This window comes from Arvicanthis niloticus, chromosome 7, assembly GCF_011762505.2.
Source record: "Arvicanthis niloticus isolate mArvNil1 chromosome 7, mArvNil1.pat.X, whole genome shotgun sequence".
Taxonomy (NCBI): Eukaryota; Metazoa; Chordata; class Mammalia; order Rodentia; family Muridae; genus Arvicanthis; species Arvicanthis niloticus.
In genome coordinates, this window is record NC_047664.1 from 64,358,865 (window position 1) to 64,384,067 (window position 25,203).

Here is a 25,203-nt window from a genome sequence, read left to right on the forward strand (position 1 = left end):
CTCCCTGAAATTGATTTTGTCGACCCTGGGATCTCTGGTACAGGGCGATGTCTCAGTAGGAATGATCGAGAAGGTCTGGAAACCAACTTGCTCCGGCTTCTCATGGGGCTGTGGACGGGTGAGGACGGAACGTACAGTTCATTCACAACCATCTCCCCTTGAAACTGAAAGAACGGGGGTGGCGGGAAGCTTTCTAACACACCATTAGCTCCACTGCCAGAATGTGCTTCTGATGCTGGATAGTCCACAGAGGGAAGACATTCAGAGTTAGTGCTGAGTGCCTTGCTGGAATCTTCTGATGTCAAATTGACTTTTTCTGTTTGTTCTTCTCCAGCTGTATATTCCTCAGCCTTCTTGGTAATCAAAGAGTCTATTTTAACATTTACATGACCAAATAAAGAATCTTGTGAAGAATCCACATTGTGGTGTCGATCTTCTTTAGGATAGGGCAGGTCATGGGAAGAAAGAGATAGCTTATCATGTGATGGAGGAGACTGACAGTTTCCTTCACTAAGGGTACTGGTTGTAACCATCTCTGATGGTGTCGGGCCAGGTCTATGGACAGTAACAGAATCAGAAGATTCTATGCAGGTGTTGCTGCCGGAAGACAGAACACTGTGCTGCTCACTTGTAGCGCTGCCGTTCTTTGCCTTATGCACATTTGCATATATTGGGAAGTCTTGCATTTTTGAAAAGATCATTTGTAACTGTTTAAGTATCCTCCTACGGTGTCCTGTAGGTGATATTCCAATTTGATGTAGCACGCTGTCATTTATCGACATGCAGTCCTTCACAGTATAGAAACCAAATTCACGGAAATGTAAGAAGTACTGCTCCAAATTGATGCTCATCAGGAAATCTCTGATGTCCACATTTACTTCACTGACTGAGGACATAATGGTGGCTTCATTACTATCTGAGTATTAAAAGCTGCACAACGAGACACACATACAAGGATGTACTTCTTATGGTTTTTTTTCCCCTATCACTTCTTACAAAAGTCTTCAGAATGTTATTTTCTGTTTATGTGCTCAAACCTGGAAAATATAATTAGGATATTTTCATTATAAGGAAATATTATATTATATATATATATATATATATATATATATATATATATTCTTTTAGTAGTGCTGAGAATCAACCCCAAATCTTCAGACATGCTAAGCAATCACTTTAAGCCCACGCTTCATCCCCATCATCCATAGCACAGGCATCAATTAGCAAAGCCTAGTTTTATGTTAAACTTAGCCTTGGAAAACAAAACAGAAATTGCACCTGCTGAGACTAGACTGCTCCTGGCCTTGAAAGTGGATTCCCAGGCTTAACACAAAGTTGCAGAGCAGAAGTGCTGTCATAATAACAAAATTAAACTGACTCTCACAAATGTATACATGTGAAAAAAATAATTTATTTCATTAGCTTATAAAAGCAAGGGAAAATGATGAAGACTGGTTCTCAAAGCCTTTGTGGAAATTCTGTAATAGTCACCAAAAATTAAAAATATTCAAAAAATAGAATAGCACAGCTGAGCAAGATAAAGACCTGGTTAATATTCTCCATAAAGAGCAATAAGATATCTGAAAATAATAATTAAAACTCCGGGTGTTACTAGGCAACTTCCCAAGGTATACATTCTAGTCAAATGGTAAGCATCCAGTCAGATACAAGACTTAAAAATTAATATTAAATATTCACAAAGTGGGTGCATTAAACAAGAGCCCCCAGAGACACTGACAGATTATTCTCCTGGCTGGTATTTTTTCTTAACAGCTGCTTTTTAGGAACGACTTTCACCACTGATTCTGACCCTTAAGAGGCAGGCAGACTCCACTGCTCCTTACGTTTCAACACAGCAGGTAGCGTTATGTGTTAGCAGTCAGTATTAATGGGCATGATAACACCAGCAGAATAATAATTAGGTGATTTCCAAGTATAGGAAAACCAGTAAGAAGAGGGTGAAGTGTAAAATTTAAAGGTCCATGTTTTCCTTCAATGTGTTCCTAGTAGAGTCTAATAGCAGGTTCCATTTCCCCTCAAAGCTTTTTGCTTTCTTTTTTATCCTTGTATTTTCTTTTTTGTATTTTTCAGTAGTAAAGATGGAGCCTAGGACCCCATTTATGCTATGTGAGTGCTCTACAGTAGAGCTTCCCACCCTTTAATAAAGCTTGAGGTGATTTCACTATGTTGACTAAGCTGGCTTTGAACTACTTCCATAGCCCAAATCTGTGAACCTCCAAACTTATCCTGGACTGGCTCGTCATTACAGGTGTATGCCACAAGCCCTAGCATCACAGGCTTTTCAAAAAGCTGATTTATCTCAGGGCAGGATATGTGTGTGTGTCCAGTCTGTGCAGATTTCAATATCTTATGCTTTAAGGAAAAGAATAGCCATATGAAAGTTATAATATAACATAAAACAGACAAAGGAAAGTTCCCTAACTGATTTCCTTTCTACAGTATCTCTCTGGAAATTACATCTGCTATTGCCCTCCAAAGGGCACTGGATAGACTTAGCATGTGAAAGGGAACATAAGGTATTGTCTTAAATATTAAAAACAAAAATCAACAAATACTGTCAAACAAGTAGAGCTTTAGAGGAGACTGTCCTCTAAAAGACCATCCTTGTTTAGGTCTTACTACAGAACCAGAGAAGTTAAAATGCAAAGAAAACAAAGCAGGAAATGCCTGTGTCAGGGAAGAAGTGGGAGAAGGCGCTAAGCCACACTACCAAATACAAACCACTTTACTTTGTAATTGATTACATATATACATATATATATATATATATATATATATATATTTTTTTTTTTTTTTTTTCAGGACACTAGCTGGAATTAACTGCTACAATGTATACAATAAGTGAGTACAGAATCCATCTCATCATGAATTATAAGCACAATGTACTGGTGCATAATTTAAAAGGATCAGAAGAACTGTCTTTTGGGGTAAAATAAATTCCAAATGTCACAGTCACATTTACCAACTCTCACAGAAAAACTATTAACACAAAAACAAACAAACAAACAAAAACCAACAAAACAAACAAAAAAAATTTTTAGCATAACATAGAAATAGTTCGAGAAATTTTCAGATTTTTCTATGAGTGGTTTCCATCACCCACCCACCCTACCTCCATTACTCAAATCTGAGATCCAGAAGGATTCCCCAAGTCCACTGTTGTGTCACCAAGTGCACACAGAGAACAAACTACTGACTTTATCCTTTTCGCTACAGACTAAGCTATGCCTATACTCCCAAATTCCTGTGGTAAAGCCCTGACCTTCAGTGGAACTATATTTGGAGATAGTGATTTCTGGGAACTAATTCCTTAAGTGATGCCATTCTGATACAATAGGATTAGATGCTTGTAAGAGATATCACAGAGCTTGCTATTCCCTTGCCAGGTCATAACAACCCCACCCCACCTGAGTACATGGCAAGAAGAGGGTGCTCACAAGAGTGGAATCAGAATCTGCCAGCCAGCAACTTGACACAACCCTTATGAGAAATACATTTCTGTTGTTTAAGCCACACAGCCTGTGGCATTTTGTTATACCAACTGGTATTTTGTTATGTCAACTCACTTATGTACACCTCTGCTCTCCCTGCCTGTGCCCAGAACCACACCCATTGCTTAAGAAACTGCAATTTCTCCTGAATAATTCTTCTTTCCCTTATTCCATGCATTCAGTGATTACAAAACTCAGAGTATCACAACAGTCAAGCTGAAGTTTCTTATAGTACCATGCCACAGTAGCCTCTTTAAAAAAAATAAAACAACAACAACAATAGCAGATTGATTATACTGATGTAAACAGTAAGCATATGCCAGGCATCATACCTTGTGACTGTCTCCTTGTAGGAAGTCAATTCTGTTAAGAACTCTATTATATTCAACTCTCTATCTACCAACATCCCTCCCTCACTTCAGCTTATTGTTAACTGTTATTCCCAAGGCAGGAAGCTAGTTATTTTTGTTCCTTTAGCATATGTCATATCTTCATGTCTGTGCACCATGTATAGTTCTGAGGAGGCAGGTATTACCTCCTTTATGTAGGTAACAGTTGGGCCCCTAAAATAGAACGACATGCCCTTTTCTCCATATGTATCTATAACAAGCTCTTGGAATGTGAGTGGTGGAACTGGATTCTCAAGGATAGAAGTAACTCAAAGACTCATATTGCTAGATTTGCTTGTTTTGAGTGTGTCTGTGTTCTTATACACAAAGCCTTTCCTTTCACAGTATATACTTTATTTCCTGGCTGCCTTAGCTGAGGAGAGATACATCACTGTTCTACCTAAAACTATCTCTCTGCTATTATTCAACATGCTAAATATGACTACAAAGCTGGATGAAGTTGGAGACATGGAAGAGGCTCTCCACCCACAGACATTGCAGTTCTTTGCACTTTAATACTAGCCTGTCTTGCAATCACCTGGCTTTTAAGCAGACTTCCTTCAAGGGCTGAACCAATGATGTTCATAGGTGAGATCAAGTCTTATCCTAGGAGACTTCTGATCCAAGTCCAAGTGGATTAAAGGACCTTGACATAAAACCAGATACACAGAAACTAACAGAAGAGAAGGTGGAGAAGACCCTCAAATACCTAGGCACAGAGGAAAAGTTCCTGAAACGAACACCAATGGCTTATGCTCTAAGATCAAGAATTGACAAATAGCACCTCATAAAATTGCAAAGCTTCTGTAAGGCAAAGGACACTGTCAATAGGACAAAGTGACAACCAAATAACCCTATTTAAAAATGGGTTATAGAGCTAAACAAAGAATTCTCAATTGAGGTGTTGAGAACACCTAAAGAAATGTTCAATATCCTTAGTCATCAGGAAAATGCAAATCAAAACAACCCTGAGATACCACCTCACACCAGTCAGAATGGCTAAGATCAAAGACTCAGGTGATAGCAGATGCTGGTGAGGATGTGGAGAAAGAGGAACACTCCTCCATTGATGGTGGGATTGCAAGCTGGTACAACCACTCTGGAAATCAGTCTGGCTATTCCTCAGAAAATTGGACATACCATTACCTGAGGACCCAGCTACACCACTCCTGGGCATATACCCAGAAGATGCTCCAACATATAACAAGAACACATGCTCCACTATGTTCATAGAAGCCTTATTTATAATAGCCAGAAGCTGGAAAAAACCCAGATGTCCTTCAACATCTGGGTTGGAATGGATACAGAAAATGTGGTACATTTACACAATAGAATATTACTCAGCTATTAAAAACAATGAATGCGAGAAATTCTTAGGTAAATGTATGGAACTAGAAAATATCATTCTAAGTGAGGTAACCCAATCACAAAAGAATATACATGGTATTCACTCACTGATAATTGGATATTAGCCCAAAATCCTGCAATATCCAAGATAAAACTCACAGACCATATGAAGTTCATGAACAAGGAAGACCAAAGTGTGGGTGCTTTGGCCCTTCTTAAAAGGGGTAACAAAATACTCATGGGAGCAAATATGGAGACAATGCGCGGCACAGAAACTGAAGGAGAGGCCATCCAGAGTCTGCTCCACCTGGGTATCCATCCCTTGTGCAGTCACCAAAGGTAGACACTGATGTGGATGCCAGGAAGTGCATACTGACAGGAGCCTGATATAGCTGTCTCCTTACAGGTCTGCCAGAGCCTGAAATATACAGAGGCAGATGCTCACAGCTAACCATTTAGCTGATCATGGGGTTCCCAATGGAGGAGTGAGAGAGAAGACTGAAGGAGCTGAAAGGGTTTGTAGCCCCATGAGGAGAGCAAGAATACCAACCATGCAGAGCTCCCCAGGGTTTAAACCACCAGCCTGGGAGTATATAGGGAGGGACCCATGGCTCCAGCTGCATATGTAGGGAAGGATGACAGTGTCAGGCATAGGTGGATGAGGAAGTCCTTGGTCCAGTGAAGGCTGGATGCCCCAAATGTGGGGTAAATTGTGGGTGGGGAGGTGGGAGGTGGGAGTGGGAGGGAGGATGGAGGCATATTTTCATAAAAGCAGGAGGAAGGGGGATTGGGAGGGAGGATGGAGGCATATTTTCATAAAAGCAGGAGGAGGGGGGATGGGATAGGGGGTTCCTGGGTGGGGGGGGAAGGGGATTACATCTGAAATGTAAATAAAATATCCAATAAAAAATTAAAAAAAAAAAAAAAACCAATGTGATACAAAGCGATGGGAACACTCTTCAATATGAGACAACAGCAGCCTTCTGTGCTTCCCATGGGGTGACTGGAAGGCATCATCTGACTCAGTGATTCTCCAGGGACTCATTATGCATAACAGGACCAGAAGTGCCTCTCAGTACCCACCATACATAGTTGAGCTCTTCACTGAATGTGGAGTTTTCAAATCCTCTACAGTCCTCCAGCCTGCTCTGGAGCCACCCCTCAAGTTTTACCTTATCACTCTTTTCCCTTGAATGGAAAATACTAACCGTCTCAACATGCTGCACACAAACATGGGGTCAAACTATGATCAAGCCTTGCCTGCTTCACTTCCTAGAAGCAAGAACTCAAGTATGGCTCCAACACAGTGGTTCAGTTTTCTTTTCTATGAAAGGCAAACACTCAGAGGTACTCCCCCATTGGTATAGATCAGAAGGCAGAAGCCACTCCACCCAAATACTGCCTAGCATCCACCCATACTACAGACTCAACTCCATCACAAGATGTGCGCTCACTACTTACAAGTTCCTACCGTTGATTCCTTTCTGTTCTCAGAGAAAGGGCAAAAACAGAGTTTAAGAGTAGAGAGGAGTTTAGGGTCCTGTTACGCTGTTATGACAAACAGCTTAAGCTGAATAATTTATAAACAATAGTGATGCACCCCTCATAGTTCTGAAGCACAGTAAATCCAAGAGGAAGGTGTCTGGTGGTCTGGTAAGGCCTAGGCTCCACCCACTTATGCTTTTACACCTTGCAGAAGAGGAGAAGAACTTATTTCATGTCACAAGAAAGAAGCAGGCTTGTTTAGGCCTACTCATTATGTTCTGTTGCAGCAGAGGGAGTTTTGAATGTACTGCTTGGCCTGCCTGTCCTTGACTCAGCAACCCACAAGAATATACGCATATAATAAATACAGGGAATAACTAGGTATAAAAACAAAACACACACACACACACACACACACACAAACTCTCTCTCTCACTCTCTCTCTTACACACACACATACACACACAAACTCTCTTTCTCTCTCACTCTCTCTTTTCCACACACACATACATACACATAAAGTCTCTCTCTCTCTCTCTCTCTCTCTCTCTCTCTCTCTCTCTCTCTCTCTCTCTCTCTCTCACACACACACACACACACACATTCTTTCTTATTCTGGCTTTGAAACCATCTCTACCATCTCAACCAACTCCTCCCCACTCTTTAAATATGTTGTACACCCCTTCTAATGTCCTGAGATGCTAGGTAGAGAAGTATGCGAACAATATTTCAGTTTCTGTTTGGAGACTGATATTTTAATACCCTACAGAGTAACTAAAGGAACATGAAGATGGAAATAAATATTAATTTGGTCTTCTGTTAAAAAGAAAAAGAAGAAGAAAGAAAATCATGTTTGTGTTAGATCTCAAAGACAAAGAGAGTTGTTTCATGCCAGTTACGCTGTTATGACAAACAGCTTAAGCTGAATAATTTATAAACAATAGTGATGCACCCCTCATAGTTCTGAAGCACAATAAATCTAAGAGGAAGGTACCTGGTGGTCTGGTAAGGCCTAGGATCCACCCACTTATGCTTTTACACCTTGCAGAAGAGGCGACCGGATGACAAGCTTGTGCTTTCTATCTTATAACCTCACTAATCTCATCCACAAAAGCTCCACCCACGGAAGTTGTGATTTAATCCCCTCCCAAAGGTCCCATCTTTAGAGAGTGTTACCCTAGGGGGTTCTGATCTCACATCATCTCAGAGGATGAACACATTCAGAGCATAGTATTAGTCACATCGTGCTCATTCCATGGGCTACTGCAGTGAAAAAACAGAGTCTGAACTAAAGGGACCTGGATCAAATAAAAGTCACCACCCACAGGCCATGTGCACCTGGTTAAGCTGTTAGTGTCTCTTCAGCTTCCTCAACAGAAAATCAGTATAACTCATTCCTATACTGGCCCCATAGGGTCATTATGAGAAGTGAGTGAGTTAATACAACTGACGTATTCAGAACACCAACTAGCATACAAAGAACACCAAATCTGGGCTGCCCATTATTATTTTACTATCATCCCATAATACATCCTGTCACCTTCCAAACTTTCCCAAAAAACACCAAAGTATTGTTCACAAACATCATACAGCATGTGTTGAAACATGGTACAAATGATGTGCATTGTAAACATGACGGTGCACAAAACCATACTATTCTGCTGTGCTTAAATGAGGAAGCAAACAGAAGGGGAATACCTCTTACATTCATATGATACAAGCATGACCTATGTGTCACTTAAGAAGCAGTTTTATCATCTTACTGAGCTCTAACCTGAATCCAACTACATCTCTTCAATTTTCCTGCTGCCACCACCCAAGCCTCTATCTCTAATTCTGTCTTGGCCCCCTCCCTGAATATAGCAGATGCTCAATACATGAAGCAATATGCTTATAACACAAACCACATCCTAACACCCCAGAATTCCCACATTCAGGTTCCCTGACTCTGGCTCCACTGAGAACTACAGCCTGTGTCTAATGTCTAACATGGTCTCTCTCTCTCTCTCTCTCTCTCTCTCTCTCTCTCTCTCTCTCTCTCTCTCTCTCTCTCTCTCTCTCTCTCCCTCCCCCCCCCATCTCTTTCAGTTCTTCATCTCCAGTTCATATCCCAAATCCCCACTGCCCACGTTCACTCTATCTGTTGCCTAGTCTCATTGGATGTCTTTTTTCAGAGATTGCTTCCTCCACCACTTTGGTAAGTACATATAGCTACTTTGCTCTTGCTTTAACTGTACCCAATCCAGTTTTTCCCTACTACCTGATACCTCTTATGTATTCAGGATGAAAGGTAGGAAGGATTCATTATTTTAAAGTTCAGTCTTTAAGACAACAAGCTAGTAAGTTGCAACAATAGAACAGATTCAAATTTCTCCAGTCCATCTAAGCACTAAGAGATCGTTAGGTTGGGAGTCAAATATGGCAGGAGATCAGCTGGAGTCATGCCAATGCACCTGCTGGGCACCTACAATTTCTTCCTCCTGCCTCATGTAAAAATACCCAGGCCCCTGAACCCTCATCACTTCTCGCTGTCTTCACCCTTTCCCAGTGGAGCTTGGTTTACCTCTTTGAAGTAGGAAAGAAAACAAGAATAAAATTGGGTTTGTACCTCAGCCACTTGATTAAATTATAAGGGCATTGAGTACTCAGACAAGTAAATTCTGGAATTTCTGGGAATCACCTTTGTTGACTGTAATTCTTTATGGTAAGAAAAAAAAGAAGCATTTGGAGAACTGGATTTCATGATGTTTAATCCACTAAAAATCTCATCCTCTTAACTCTAGTAAATTGGAAGCTGCAACTGTCACAAAATAATAGGCTTAAAAATCATTAGATCACATGATTAAGATGAAATTTAAAACATAGCTACAAAAGTGAATGTAACTTTTTACATCTTACAATACATGTCTTACAGATTCTAATAACAATGGAAGATTATTGTCTTCCATAACAGTAGTTCCCAGTAGACTGGTGCTGTCTCCTGGGGTTAGAGCCAGCGGATACCAGAGACTGTTTCGTTCATCTCTGTGACTGAGTGGTACAGTTCAGAGAGGTGATGCAATATATCTTCAAAACGGCACCAATTTTCACTCCCAACACGAATGAATCAGTTCCCTATATCTTGTGGTTGTAGAAAAAAAATGTTTCTGCCTCCGACTTGACAGTCAACTTTGGAGGACACAAAACTTGTTCCTCAGAAGATTAAAAGGCATCATGTCAATAGGATGGTGCACCACCTAGTTCAGATCACAGAGTGAAGAGACGCTCACTTCTGTTTTGGTGAAAAATATAGTCACAGGACATGGGTATCATATTGGCTCAAAAAAAAAAAAAAAATCCAATGTCCAATCCTGAGGTATTAACTCCAAGTACTCATAAAGACAACATTCAACAATCTCGTTCCACACAAACAAGCAAAAGGGAAAGTGATGTTGAGAAATGTATTTTTATCATTTTACTCAACTCCATTCTTCAAAGCCGACTAAAAACTTGAAGGTCTGAACTAACTCCATACTGCCATTTCCTTGCATATTTACATCCAAGGTGAAATGTGAGCTTCTGCCATCCCTCCCTACTCCCACTTCCTTACCTACCCTACTATGTGGCAAAATTAAACTCCGTATAGAAATCCAAGTCCTTCAACCTGGCCATATCTGTTACCTGTGGTCACCCAAAGACTAGGATCTTCTCAGCCCTGTTTTGATTTAAATCACTTGCCTATCCCTGTTTCTCCAGACACATTCACTTTTGGTCATTTTTCCTGGGACTTACATTGTTAACTACACTCACTGTTGTGAATCATCTGTGTAGGTTTCCTGTTAGTCTCACAGTTCTCTAGGAAAGCAAGTCCCACTGTTGGCCTTGATGTTTCTTTATAGCTGCTCAGCTGATCAAATGGTAAATAGGTAATGGTGCCATATTCTTCCTCTCATTAGTCTGAACACTCAAATTCACTTGAGCAGTGCTTCTCAACCTTCCTAAGCTTGGACTCTTTAAGACAGTTCCTCATGTTGTGGCGAGGAACATGTCTCACCCCAACCATCCAATTATCCGTTGTCCCTTCAGAACTGTGATTTTTCTACTGCTATGAGGTGTATTGTAAACATCTGAAATATAAACACAAAGAGGTCACCACACACAGGTTGAGAATCACTACACTAAAGAGTCCTACTTAAATTACTATATTCCACAACTCGCAAGCCCAAGTGTTATATAACCTTTAGGTTTATTACGGTTGTGGGTATCAATATAAGTGGTTAAATACACAAGGCTCGATTCATTTACATGTTAATTCCTTGAGATTTAACAGCCAATAACAAGTTAATGGTAAACATCTCTGACGTCATTTTTTATAGCGATGGTAATATACAGTTTAGTAATATCTATTCTGGACATATCATTGCAGAAAGAGCACAATATCTATCCTGGACATATCATTGCAGAAAGAGCGCTTATGTGTAACTACCGAGAAGTTCACCCAGCAAAATTCAAAGCCCAACAAACAAACAAATCAAACAAGAACAAAATAATCTCTACTGGCCAAAGAAGCAAGCAGCAATAAGGGCAATAATACAGCTGAACCTCAGGAGAAAGGAGTGGCACAAAAAGACTCAGCCTCCAATGAGAAGAAAAGGAGCAACCCAAGGTATATAGCCACATGAATGACCAAACATGCATCCAAGCAATGGGAGAGAGGGGGTTTTCGTTTGTTTCCTTGTTGTTTTGTTTGGTTTTAGAAATGGAAGTTGGAGAGATGACTGCCAGTAAAATATGTGCATTTCAAGCACAAGGATCTGAGTTCTGGTCTCCAGTACCCATGGAGATAACAGACGAGCACGGCAGCTTTCCTGTACTCTCAGCACTCAGTAGAGAAAAGACAGGGACCCTCCTGAGATCAGGCTGCCTAGCTAGATTATAACAGAAGGTGTGTGCGCGAACGTGTTCAAAGGAAGGACACCAGTAAGGGAGACGGAAAGTGACTGAGGTCTCTCTGGTTACCCTCAGATCTCCACATGAATGTGTGCCCACACATGTCGACACACGCAGGCATGTATACACACGCAGAGAAATGCACACACACACAGAGAGAGACAGACAGACAGACAGACAGACAGACAGACAGACAATTCTAACACAATATTGGACCTTTAGAACTTTTTACTAAGTAAAATAAAGCAGTCAGAGAAAAGAAAGTACTATATGAACACACTTGTAAGTGTTAGGGTGAGCGATCAAATAATCCTGTAAGAATCAAGAGTACACTGTGAGCATCAATGAGCAGAGAGGTGAGGGGGTGTTTATGTTTAATGGGCATAATGATTCGATTTAGCAAGAAGGAAAGTTCTGAAAGTCTGTTCCACAAGAACATAAACACACACAACACTATCCAACTGTACACTGACAGAGTGGTTAAGATGGTGATTTGATAAAGCAGAGAGGAGAGAGGAAACAGAAAGAACTCCTTGCACATTTTATTCCCCTCCTTTGACAGTTCAATCTTGTAAGTGCAGTACGATCAGTCCATGAGATTTTCCTACTCCATCTGCCCCTAATCCCCCATTAAATCCACCCACACCATACTAGACACCGTAATGCCCAAATTCCAATCCAGGTTTCTCTACTCTTTAATTCATTTTATTGATTTCACTTCCCCTCTTCCCCCTCCATCCCTCCTCCCTTCCCTCCCTCCCTCTCCCTCCTCCTCTCTGTCTGTGTTCTTGTGTGTTCTCTCTCTTTCTCTTCCTCTCTCTCTCTCTCTCTCTCTCTCTCTCTCTCTCTCTCTCTGTGTGTGTGTGTGTGTTTGTGGTGGGGGGACTGCTGGTTCCTGCTTTACAACCTTGTCATGTCACAGCAGGGTCTTTCTTGTTTCTATTGCTGTGATATATATATATATATATATATATATATATATATATATATATATATATTCATTCCAGGTTGGAAGGCCCAAGAGTTCCTGTGGGGAGGGGAGTTCTCAGGACTTCATCTCCTATAATATAGTAGGCATGCTGGGATTATAGAGGCACCACTACATTCAGCATTGAGTGTGGGTTCCTAGGACTGAACCCAAGTCACCAGTCTTGCCAGGCTAATGCCCAGTGAACCATCTCCCTGACTTAGGCTTTTCTATTTTTTAACTGAGTACTTTCATAAAATTATCTAACTTTCCTGAAATTCAGGTACCTTACTGAGGACAGAATTTATATAGAATATATAGAATTTCCTCTATATATTATAGCATTTATGTAATAGAATTCCTTATAGAATTTCTAATAAAGTTGTTATATTTTAAATACACACATAAGACACATATAGAATGACCTGTCTTGAACTGCAAGCATATGATTAGTGCTGGCTATTATTAATTAATCATTATAATCAATACTATATTTAATTATATCATATGATATGAATGTACTAGGCTTGAGTGTTATTCTTTGGCCTGCACAGTAATGTCACCTTCTTAAAGAGAGGACTGTAAATTATTTTTCTAATATGCCCACAAACCACTTAATACAGCAGTAAGCTAAGCAGAGCTTTATTAAACTAGTGAGATAGATACATAATTAGTGTTTTGAGATTGGAAGACTTTAGACCTGGGACACAGACTACAGTGATTACCAAAGACTCCAGCTCTGCTGCACACAACCTTTTTGGCCTTCCATAATGTCTTTTCCTCCCCAGCCTCACCACTGTCACCATAGAGAAGATAATAATGCACACAACTCCAGGCTCTTTTCAGGGTGAGATGTTTAAATATTCACTGGCCCTTTGAAGGGTTTCTGGCAAACAGTAAATACTCAGTCATTAGCTGCTAGATGCAAAATAAGTGAAACTTGATCTTAAAATAACTGAATCCTAAGCAAAATCTTTTGGCTTTTGGATGAAAGGGAAAAGATTATTCGGAGACATTTTTTACTTATTGTGCAATCAGAAAAACACAACTCTGCAATCTGGAGTTCAGTGTTTCTGTCAAAGCCAGGACACCAACTCCTTTTCTTAGTATGAGGGGTGACTACAGTGTGCCATGCCCAATGCCTGTATTTGTATGTTTTAGATAGTACCAGCATAGTTCAGTCTCCTTGGCCACAGCACATTTACATTTTGAGTTAATTAGCAGAGGTTTGAAAATTATTTTAAATTCTAATGGAGAGATCTGTCAAGTAAAGCCATAAATTGAGGGCAACCAAAGAAAGATTTTATCCTCCACAGTTTCCACAAAGACTGACAAACTAAAACTTGCACCACTGTGTTCGATGCTCATCCACGTGCTCTAAAACCTACATCTCTTTTGTTAGGAACAGGCCCTTTCGTGGCCCCAACTACAGTCTATAGCATATCTGTGGCTGAACCCAATCCTTGCAAAATCTTGAACCGAGAAGCGGATGGGCATACATTTTGTGATACAGTGAACACAGATCCATTTTGTGATACAGTGAATACCGTTTGAACATTCCATTGATCCAGACAAAAACTGAAACAATACTGCAGTTCAACACAAAGAACGTTACATGCAGACCTGTGATGTAGACACACTTTTTTTGTGTGCGTTACATCTCAGTGTTGTAGTACAAATATCTATTCACCACGTCTCTGAATGCAAGAGCCACATTTTTAGATCAACAACCAGATGTTTCAAAATAGCCTACTGTGAATGTTTCCTCTCTGCATTTATAAATAGCACCCTGACCTCTTTTCCAACTGAATTCAAGAGCTTCCTCTTGATTCTATGATTCTTAAAGTCTCTTGTTCTTCGGAGGAGACAAGTACTTCAACTGTCTCTGAACTTACATGCCCTTTTGTTTACATCTACTCCTTCAGTAAATATTTAAAGGACACTGCTCTCTTCCAGATAATAGCGGGAAATATTTTCAGTTCTAGATAACAGTACTTCTTATCTCACTTGAGAACAGCATCGAGGGCTACAAAGTGAAAATTCAATGTCCTCCCTCCAGTAGGTTAAAAAAAAGAGCAGACTCAGGCCTGACAATACGCAAAGGCAATGGCGTGGGTATAAACAACCAGTCCTGAGACAAACTGCCCAGTACAAGTAAGGAAGGGCTAGGGAGACAGGACAACATTCTCAGAAGAACATGGCATATGTGAAATAGCACTTACTCTGAAACAACATGAAGACTCAGCTTTGTGACCTTAAAGTCTACAGGGTTTACAGTGCTGTGCTTTACTTAAATCCCACAGATGTGACACCATCCTTTAGAAGTGATCCAGGACTCTAGAAGTCTCCCATCCACCTGAGGGATACAACAAAAGACTGCAGCAAGTTGGGGCTTTCCAGGTGCTGAGGTCAGAATAGGAGCTAGTCAACAGAGGAGCTCTCTTCTCTTTCAAGAAGAAAGGCCACAGGTGGAGACGCCAACACCTGAAAGTAGACCAAAGGCCATGAAGGAAGGAGGCCCAGGGAGAGAAGATAAACATCAGGCCAGAGCAAGAAGGTGGAGCAGATGCTATGGTTCTAGAGTTCAACAAGTCCTGAAGTCAGAACGGCAGCTGAAGTCAGCTGAAGACCTGGAAAGCGAAGAGTCTGCACTTCTCGAGAATGAAGTGAAACTCTCTCCACAGTCCTTCTGACCACCTCCACCCGAGTCTTCCAAGTCATCTGCTAACCAGGAAAATGATTTTCCTTGTTTGACAGACAAGCCTTTCTCTCCGTGTGCTCAGCCACACAGCATAACCAAGTGGTGTTTTTGTTTGCTTTCTGTTTTCATTTTATGTTCTTTTTTTTTTTTTTTTTTTTTGAGAACTTTCAGGAACGACAAGCCATTTATTCCCTCAACGATCCACCCCTATAGACACATAAAAGTCAGAAAATAATTCTCTCCACCTCTCTCAAATAGCTTTCAACAGAATGCCTACCTCACCCATATCAGAACATGTTTGTTCTCACCTGAGCATCGGTAAAGGTGTGCTTATGTTGAGTAAAAACTTTAAGAAAATTTCTACACAGAATAATTAAAAGAGAATACCATTGCTACTTCAAGAAAAAAAAATAAGTGAGCCAGATGACTTTACTAATATTACATATTTTATTTGGGTGATATATATTTTATGTATATTAATGTGTTGTTTCTTTGTGTGTACATATGTATGTACATGTATGGGAGAGACACATCATTTGCATGGAGGTCGGAGGTCAGAGGAAAACTTGCTAGAGTCAGTTCCCACCATGAGGCCCTGAGTGTTGGGGATCAAACATGTCATTAGGCTTGGTAGAAATATAGCCATCTATCCACGCCGTGACCAATGTTTTTAAAAATCTAAAATAGTAAACTCTAATGTAAACATGACTTAAGGAGGCATCCACTAACCTCTACTTTTATATTCAGTGTGTCTGACTAAAAGCTAACATGTATTTCCAGGACCAATAAGAAGACATCGCCTGATTAGCCTTTTACAAAGAATCAGAAACACTCCACATGCTTAGCAAAAGCAAAGACCAATAAGTGACTCAATACACAAGTCTGAAAAAGGGGCTGGGCACGTGACAACAGAAACTATTAAAGCTGTGGCTGTCATTCATACTTTGAATTTTATGGTCAAGTTCACCACACTGAGTTTGTTAGTTGCAAGGAAATGCTTTAGGAAGTAACAAAACAGAAGGCCAAGTCTTCTCCTAGGACCTGGCGAAGTCTATAACCCAGAATCCTCAGAAGCAGGTTTTTAAAACTTCAGTTTCAAAATGCTAATCTAAGAAACAAAAACTGTAACCCAGTATAACCTGAGTTCTATTTAACCATGGTAACTAAAAGTACTTTAATCTGAAGAGCATTCACTGAGCGCCCATGAGCCTCACAACTGGGAACTTGAGATGTCAGGAAAACAAGAATTTGCTTCTAAGTGGACCCTCGGCCAATCTTTTCACAGGCAACCCATAAAACGAATGTGACAGCCTAAGGAGAGGAAGGAAAGAATACAAGACAGCAGACCCATATAAATTAGTTTTAACAAGCTTTTTGACTTACTCTCTAGGTACATTTTATTTAAAAAAAAAAAAAAAATGGCTCTGACACATCAAGTCTATATAAAACCCTCTTGGTGTGAAGACCCACCTTAAATGTGTGTTCAATCTCTCCTTGGACCAGAGCCAGGGGATATTTCCATTTTAGGATATAGCCTACTTGCACGACCCACTTTTATTTTCTCTCTTTTAAACATTGTTAAACAGTGGAATACCAAGTGTCTTTGCCCTCCACACTTCTCTTGTAAGTGTATAAAAGTCACAAATAAGAATCTTGTAGCTATTCCTTTCCTTTAAAAAGTTACGGCATCCATAGCCACCTTCCACTTACTTACTTACAGGCAATACTCCATACACTTCTGGTGCACAGAGCTGAAGTAAAGAGAATCAATACTGGGCTGGTAAGTACAAAGCTATTATTGGGAATAGCAACGACATCCGATTAAATGTACTTTTAAAAATAGCGTATTCCAATACTTAAAACAAACAATGAACTTATGTGCTACTAAGTGTCCTATACTTCAAGGACAAACTTGCTATCCCTCATCTAACTTAGAAGGGCCTGAGACAGTTTTCCACACAGCCCGCGTATCTTATCACTTCTTTGTATTTTCTTCATCTAAATATCAAAGGTTATGGTTCACAATATAATTTCCCAAATCTTCCAAGTCAAAGAAAGTCCAGATCGCCACCAAGAAATCCAAGACTGATTTTTAAAATGAAAATGTCAGAATGAAGTAAAATAAAAACTTACTTCGATTAATAGATGGACACCAATTCTCCCAGGAGAACTGTTTCCCACACTAAAGGTGAGAGAGCTGCCTGGTAACCGCACTCCAGAGAGATCCCTGGTACAGTTCTGGGTTCAGGCAGGTGGAGGCCGAATGATTGTAATTAAAGTTAATTAACAGGGCTGCCTCTTAACTGTGTAACCAGAAGGGTGCGGGGGGCGCAGGGAGGAGCACAGAGCCCCAAGTCATTACCTCCACTGAGAAAAGAACTCAGTGCCTGGAACTCGCCCAGGCTGTTTTGGGTGGGGGGGGGGGGGGAGTGGGGGCAGAGGAGGATGAGACAGAGTGGTAGACTGGACTGTCACCCCTGCGGGGCCAAATCCCAGAAGCAAGCGCAGCTTTCTGATCACTTACCGCCTTTGGTTTCTCTTCCGACGCCCACTCGCGGGAAGCGCAATCCGAGCGACACTATCCAGAGCAGCCGGGGGGACTCGGCGCGCCCCCGAAGCGCTGCGATCTCGCACCCGGTACCGGGACCGTAACCGTACCGCGGCCAGCTCACCCCGGGGACTCGCCTCGCTCGCGCGCGGCCGCCGAGCCGGGGCAGCGCAGCGCCGGCTCGTCCCCGTGGAGCGCTGTCCCCGGCGGCAGGCGGGCGGGCGGGCGGGCGAGCGAGCGGGCGGACCCCGCGCCGCACCTGGAGGCGGGAGCGCGGCTGGGCTCAGCCGGCGAGCGCGCAGCCCCGGAAGCCGCGCCCGCCCGGGCCGCCCAGGTGCTCGGCGCCGCGCCCGGCTGCTTCCTCCCGAGCCCCGGGGGCGGGGATCCGCGGCCGGCGGGGGCGGCCCGAGCTCAGCGGAGGGGGCGGCGGGGCAGGCCGTCCCGGTTCCGCAGCATTGCTGCTAGGCTGAGTCAGCCCGCCCGCCGCTCGGCCGCGCCTGCCGCCCAGGCCACCTGGAGCGCGTCTGCCCAGTGGGGACCTGGGGAAGGGCGCGTCCCCCGGGCGGGGGGTTGGCCCTGTCACCCTCCCGGCGGAGACCCTAGTCGGGTTCCTGCTAACACGGTGCTGGGACCGTGCGTGCTGACCTGGGCTGGTGGCCAACGGGGTGGATCCCGCCGCCTCTGATTGCAGAAGCGCTACACTACCGAGAACTTTCCCTGTTGCCTCAGCGTTTCCCAAACTTCACACTCAGCTAGGACACCCGGTTTCCAAGGTTCCTGGAATAAGTATCTCTACCAAACTCAATGTGGGATTCCCTCCAGTCACCGCTGCGACCAGATTCTAAGATTCCCCCCGCCCCCCCCCCCCCCTTTTTTTTAGATGAATCTGAGGAGGAGTAGCATTAACACCAATGGCCTGAGGAACATTTATCCCTGGGAAACTAGGTCTCAGACATGGGGGTTGTTTCTGTCTTTGAATCAGTCCTTGTCTGATCTTGGTGATGAGATGACAAAGAGGGAATCCCAGAAACCTACCTGAGAGCAAGCAGGATCATTGCTAACCTGCTTCTTACTACAGTTTGGAGTTTGTTAGTTAGTTTGTTTGTTTGTTTGTTTTTAATAGATTACCTACCTGAGTTTCTCCCTCAAAACATGAAAGTACTTATCTTCCCGCTGTATCTGTTGACAAAAGTGAAGCAATTACAGTGAAGCGCAGACCTTATTATGAAAATAAGATAATGGGTGAAGCTCACGGGGTGAGAGGCTTCCCAGGAGCTCTGGCCTTCATGAGTCCACATCACCAGCTGGCAGCCCAAAGCACCATCTTTCCAGGGGTAAAGGAAGGCCCAAGCCACCACTTTCTTTACAGTGTTTGACAGAAGGCCCTAGGCAAATTGCCTTCATTTTCTCCCCCAAAGACTTGCAGAATTCTTTTTGTCTATTTCCTTTTCTTTTGTTCGTTCTTTCTATTTATTTATTTTTATTTGTTTATTAATTTATTTTGCTTTTACTTTTACTTCCATGGTATTTATTACACATTTGCTGTGCACTGCTCTTTCCCGGGTTCATCTTTCTCCCGCACTCTTGGTTTCTTTTCCTTTCTTTCCTAACAGTTGACACATATTCCCCACCCCACCGCACCCCCAAACTTTATTAGCCTTCTTAAATCCTTCTCTGAACAAGATAGGTTATCAAATCTACAAGTATTCTTACATCAGTTATAGTGTCTCGGGAGACCATGCTTTAACTTGTTACTTTTCGTAGTTGATTTAAGAAAATCTTTTGGACGCTGTGGATCCTTACACTATCTTAGTTCCTTAATCTTGTCATTCGATTATCTGGAATTTTCAAAAATTGTTCTGTTGGATAATTTGAACTTGCAACTCTGACGATGCTATGGTAAACAACTACAGAACAATCTCTAGATGTCATTCTCTCCCAGGGGACAGACTTTGGTGCTGCAGGGTGCACCTGTGATTTAATAGCAGCTGTAAAAGACCACTCCGCTACAGACTGTATACACCACTCCTGAGTGCTAAGTTGGTCTGCTGAATCCTCATGGGGTGGGGGTGGGGGGGGAGGGCAGATACCTCAGGGAAGATGGTAAAAGCTACCTTTTATTAATTGCTTGTTAATCACTAGTCTCTAGCCAAACAACTGATAAATATTTTATAGGTATGCCACATCTCTGAGTTGAAATAATTCTTCCAATTTTATAAATGCGGGTTTAATTGAAATTGAAAGAGGCTAAGTGGGGAAGAGCAGATAAATTGAGCACATCTAAGCTGTATTAGTACAGCATAAATTATTTAAGTGACGCATTAAGAGGACAAAGTGGACAAAGAAATTGACTTTCTATAAGAATTAAGATATGGAGATATGTCGACTGCCAAGCTCCTGGAGTAGCAATCTGTGCCCACTATTTTCCCATCAAGGTTAGAATTACTCCAAAGTGACCTGCCCCTACCCCTAGTTCCTAGATTTTGGATAGCAGAGCAAATGGAGCTGCTTAACCCGTTCTTCTGCCTTTGTTCCTCTCATCCATAATACATCAGCATGAAAGAGGTGATGCATGGGAACCCCCTCTACCCTAGCTCTCCTCTCTTCTCTTCTCTTCTCTTCTCTTCTCTTCTCTTCTCTTCTCTTCTCTTCTCTTCTCTTCTCTTCTCTTCTCTCTCTCTCTCTCTCTCTCTCTCTCTCTCTCCCTCTCCCTCTCCCCCTCCCCCTCCCCCTCCCCCTCCCCCTCCCCCTCCCCCTCTCCCTCTCCCTCTTTCTCTCCCTCTCTCTCTCCCCCCCTCTCTCTCTTTCAGTCTCCCCTGTTTTTCTAACCCCAGAGCAGTGCTAATATCCACTGGCTACTTGCAGGACAGCTGCTGCTCCAAGAACTTGCAGGAGCTCATGTCGTGACAATGTGACAACAGCAGATCTTTAAAAAGAGAAGCAGGGCAGTGAGGTAACCCTATCACAAAAGAACACATGTGGTATGCACTCACTGATAAGTGGATATTAGCCCCAAAGCTCAGAATACCCAAGATACAACTCACAGACCACATGAAGCTCAAGAAGGAAGACCAAAGTATGGGTGCTCTGGTCCTTCTTAGGAGTAACAAAATACTCAAGGGAGCAAATACAGAGACAAAGTGTAGAGCAGAGACTGGAGGAGGGGCCATCTGGAGACTGCCCCACCTGGAGATCCATCCAATGTGCAGTCACCAAACACAGACACTGTTATTGATGCCAGGAAGTGCATGCTGACAGGAGCCTGATATACCTGTCTCCCCGAGAGGCTCTGCCAGAATCTGACACATACAGAGGAGAATGCTTGCAGCTAACCATTGTACTGATCATGGAGTCCCCAGTGAAGGAGGTAGAGAGAAGACTAAAGGAGCTGAAGGGGCTTGCTGCTCCATGGGAAGAGCAACAATACCAACTAACCAGAGCTCCCAGGGTCAAAACCACCAGCCTGGTAACACTCATGGAGGGACCCATGGCTTCAGCTGTATATGCAGTGGAGGATGACCTTGTCAGGCATTGGGAGTGGAGATCCTTTGGTCCGGTGAAGGTGAAGGTGGGATGCCCCAGCGTGGGGGAATTCGAGGGCAGAGATGGGGAAGTGGGTGGATGGATGGGGGCACATCCTCAGAAGCAGAAGAACGGGGGATGGGATAGGGAGTTTCTGGGTTGGGGGCATGGAGAAAGGGGATAACATCGGAAATGTAAATAAGTAAAATATCCAATAAAAAAACAAAAGAGAAAAAAAGAAAGAACAAAACAAAAAGAGAGAGAAGCAATAGCAGTGTTATCTGCAGATAAGAAACAGAAAGAAAATGGGATGTGAGTGACTTACACCATCATGTAGGAGCATAAGGAGGGATAGCTCCAAGCCAGTCTTCTCCAGAGATTGCCTGTGGTGAATACCATGGTGCTGAGCCTAAAAAGGCCCCATTCAAGATGGAGCCTGACATGCCCTGTGGGCTGAGGCAGTTTGAGTACATTCATTGACCTTTGGGCTCTGGTTTCTCTACCTGTAAAAATAATGTCCATTTGGAGCAGTGTGGTTGTGCGTGTAAGGCACCTAGGAATTAGTAACCCCTCAGAGCATTTAGTTCTGTTGCTTTTTTTTCCTCCCATGATTCACCAACAACTAAGTTCAAGTTTCATTTCCTTCTCAATACTTTGACAATATCTGATAGCCCGAATTGCTTACACATAAAAATTAAAATGTATAAAATGTCCAATATTATTTTGTATATTTCTTGTATAAAATGTCCAATATTATTTTGCCAGATAGAAAATGTACAGTTGGAAATGTAAATAAATAAAATAACCAATAAAAAATATATATTAAGAAAGAAAATATAGAGTTGTAGGTGCAGCAGGCAAGTATTTCATGATGTTTAATACATGGGTGTAAATAAGCAAAATAACATTAATTTAAAAATACTGCACTTTTCACTCATTTTATGAATTAATATTATGGAACATGCAATTTGACATAAAAAATTAACTGAAGAACTAAATGTAAATTATCTTGTGTTCTTGCCTCTTCTCTAACTACATCCCCTGATGTGCTCCTCTTATAAACTGGTATAGATTATAAATTGATTATATATTGTACAGTGAATCAATTTGTCCATTTTATCTAACTCAATTTTTATATCCTTTCATTAACATCTCAAAAACTTTTCTTATCTCCTAACCTCTCTGGTAGCCATGGCTCTACAATACACATCAGTAAATTCATATTCTCTCTCTCTCTCTCTCTCTCTCTCTCTCTCTCTCTCTCTTTCTTCCCTCCCTCTCTCCTTTCTTCTCCTCTTCTCCCTTAGAAGAAGGTCTCTGCTGGTTGAGTTTTTGTTAGTCTGTGTCTGTTTATGTGTTTGTTCTGTTTGACACAAGTTTAGTTCATCTGGGAAAAGCTTGCTCTGCTATTATAAATTGGTATAGTGTTTGGTTATGTGTTGAACAGTGCATCTATGTGTTCATTTTATCTAACTCAACTTTTATATCCTTTCATTAGCATCTCACCAACTTTTCTTATCTCCTAACTTCTCCCATGGTTCTACAATACACTTCTGTGAATTCTCTTCTCTTCTCAATCTCTCTCTCTCTCTCTCTCTCTCTCTCTCTCTCTCTCTCTCTCCCTCCCTCCCTCCCTCCCTCCCTCCCTCATCTCCTTCCATCCCTCCTTCCCTCCTTCCCCCCTTCTGCCTTTCTCCCTTAGAATGGGGTCTCTGCTAGTTGAGGTTTTTGTTTGTCTGTATGTCTGTCTGTGTGATTGTTCCATTTGACACAAGTTGAAGTCATCTGAGAAAAAAGGACAATCCTCTGATTAGCCTATGGGCAGGCCTGTGGAGTGTTTTCTTTATAGATTGATGTGGCAAGGCCCAGCCTATTGTAGAAGGTGCCATCCCTGAGGGACATTTCAGATCCAAACCCCAGCACCTTCTGTCTGGATCCTAACTAGGTCTGACTGATGATATTTTGAGCTATACTTGCCACCTTGGGCCTTGGAAGTGATAAGGCTAATTAACTGATGGAAAAGCAAACGGGTTTTGTGATATTTCTGTTTTTGAACCATGTATTCTGGTGTGCTTGTCCCAGCCCTCTCAGTTGGGCTGAGAACAAGGTTCTGCTATTATCACCTTTTTAATCCTTGTATAAACTGAAAGTTACCTCAGCTAAGAAGGTATAAGCTGTAAAGAAGAGAACTAGGATTGAAAAGTCTGTGATATGGTGTAGTGATTTAAATATGCTTGGCCCAGGGAATGGCACTATTAGCAGATATGGCCTTGTTGGAGGAAGTGTGTCACTGTGGGGGTAGGCAATGAGACCCTCCTTACCTGGTGAGGGTCAGTCTTCTCCTAGTGGCCTTCAGATGAAGATGTGGAACTCTCAGCTGCTCTTGGACCATGCCTGCTTGGATGCTGCCATGCTTCTACCTTGATGATAATAGACTGAACCTCTGAACCTGTAAGCCAGCCCCAATTAAATGTTGTCCTTATAAGAGTTGCCTTGATCATGGTGACTGTTCACAGCAATAAAACCCTAACTACGACATATGGGTTCAAAGACTGTACGTTGTACAATATTCTGTTAGGGTATAGAAAGTTCTTTAAAAGTATTCAGCCATAAACAAAAGTAAAACATTGACATTTACAGGAAAATGGAAAGAACAAGAAATTATGAAGTTAAGTATATTAGATTCACAAAAACAAACACAGTGTGCTTTATTCCCTATGGATAATGTAGGTTTTAGTTTTTATATTATATATATGAAGATGTGTGTGTTATATCCTGAAAGTAGAAAGAGGACTGACCAGCAGAGAAAAAAGGGGGAATCTTCAAGAAGGGTTATAAGGAAAACCAAAAGCCGGGCAGTGGTGGTGCACGCCTTTAATCCCAGCACTTGGGAGGCAGAGGCAGGTGGATTTCTGAGTTCGAGGCCAGCCTGGTCTACAGAATGAGTTCCAGGACAGCCAAGGCTACACAGAGAAACCCTGTCTCAAAACAAAACAAAACAAAACATAAGGAAAACCAAAGAAGGTAACAAAAAGTTTAACACATATGCCTCAGAAGAGTTCTGAAGAGAAAGGAAGCAAGGGGAGGGCCGGAAGAGGGGTGGGTGCTATGGGGGAAGATACACCAAAGCAAAGTATGTATGAACATACCCCATTAGTTTGCATGCTAACTTTTATAAACTTAAAGATATAGTTTTACCACACAGACTTCTTTTCTGAAGTTAATTCCCACCCCACCACCTCGCAGTGGGGGTGGGGGTGGGAAAGGCTATTCCTAGTACTGAGTTGTAGCAAGTGTTCTCCCTTGATCATTTATCCCTGGCCTGTAGGTTTTACTCAGTGAAAAATCCTTGTCAGTCACCTGTGCACTTTGGCTACAGAGACACGCCCCTCCTTACTGTTTGCTCATGATTTATGGTTGTACCCACCATAGGGCCTTGGGTAAATGTTTGCTTTATTAAGCTGATACTTTTGACACCTTAAGCAGACTCCTTGTGGCCCTTAGCTATTGTAACAGCTGCTCTGAAAGCATCACTTAACTCCTTGCCACAAGCCCAGTAAGTGGTCGGTATACCCTGACCACAGTAGATGTGACAGCTGCGAAAAGGTTCAGCTCATTCAGCCATTCACCACAACGTGGGGAAGCAATCTATGTTAGAATATTATAAAGAAAACCATTAAGTAATTTCAAGAAAATGAGCAATGGACGGTTTCCTATAAAACTAATACTTTAGAAACTCATTTGGGTGCCAGAGCCGAGAGTTTTATGCTAATATGCATGTTTTTATATCCCACTCCTTCCTA

At 42.1% G+C, this 25,203-nt stretch overlaps 2 protein-coding genes across 3 annotated transcripts in view; both read right to left on the minus strand.

Annotated features, from left to right (window-relative positions):
- The window catches only part of Arap2 (ArfGAP with RhoGAP domain, ankyrin repeat and PH domain 2), a 150,057-nt gene extending 149,026 nt beyond the window's left edge, over positions 1-1,031 (minus strand). For both annotated transcript variants that reach the window (XM_034509442.2, XM_076938512.1), the window contains exon 1: positions 1-1,031. In XM_034509442.2, the coding sequence (XP_034365333.1) occupies positions 1-896 (896 nt within the window). In that variant the 5' untranslated portion in view covers positions 897-1,031.
- The window catches only part of LOC143442926 (uncharacterized), a 27,774-nt gene continuing 3,559 nt past the window's right edge, over positions 989-25,203 (minus strand). The window contains exons 2-5 of the mRNA XM_076937707.1: positions 24,974-25,048; positions 17,855-18,339; positions 14,852-15,113; positions 989-1,037 (exon numbers count right to left, since the gene is read on the minus strand). Of these exons, the coding sequence (XP_076793822.1) occupies positions 14,948-15,113; positions 17,855-18,339; positions 24,974-25,048 (726 nt within the window). The 3' untranslated portion in view covers positions 989-1,037; positions 14,852-14,947. The remainder of the gene's footprint in view (positions 1,038-14,851; positions 15,114-17,854; positions 18,340-24,973; positions 25,049-25,203) is intronic.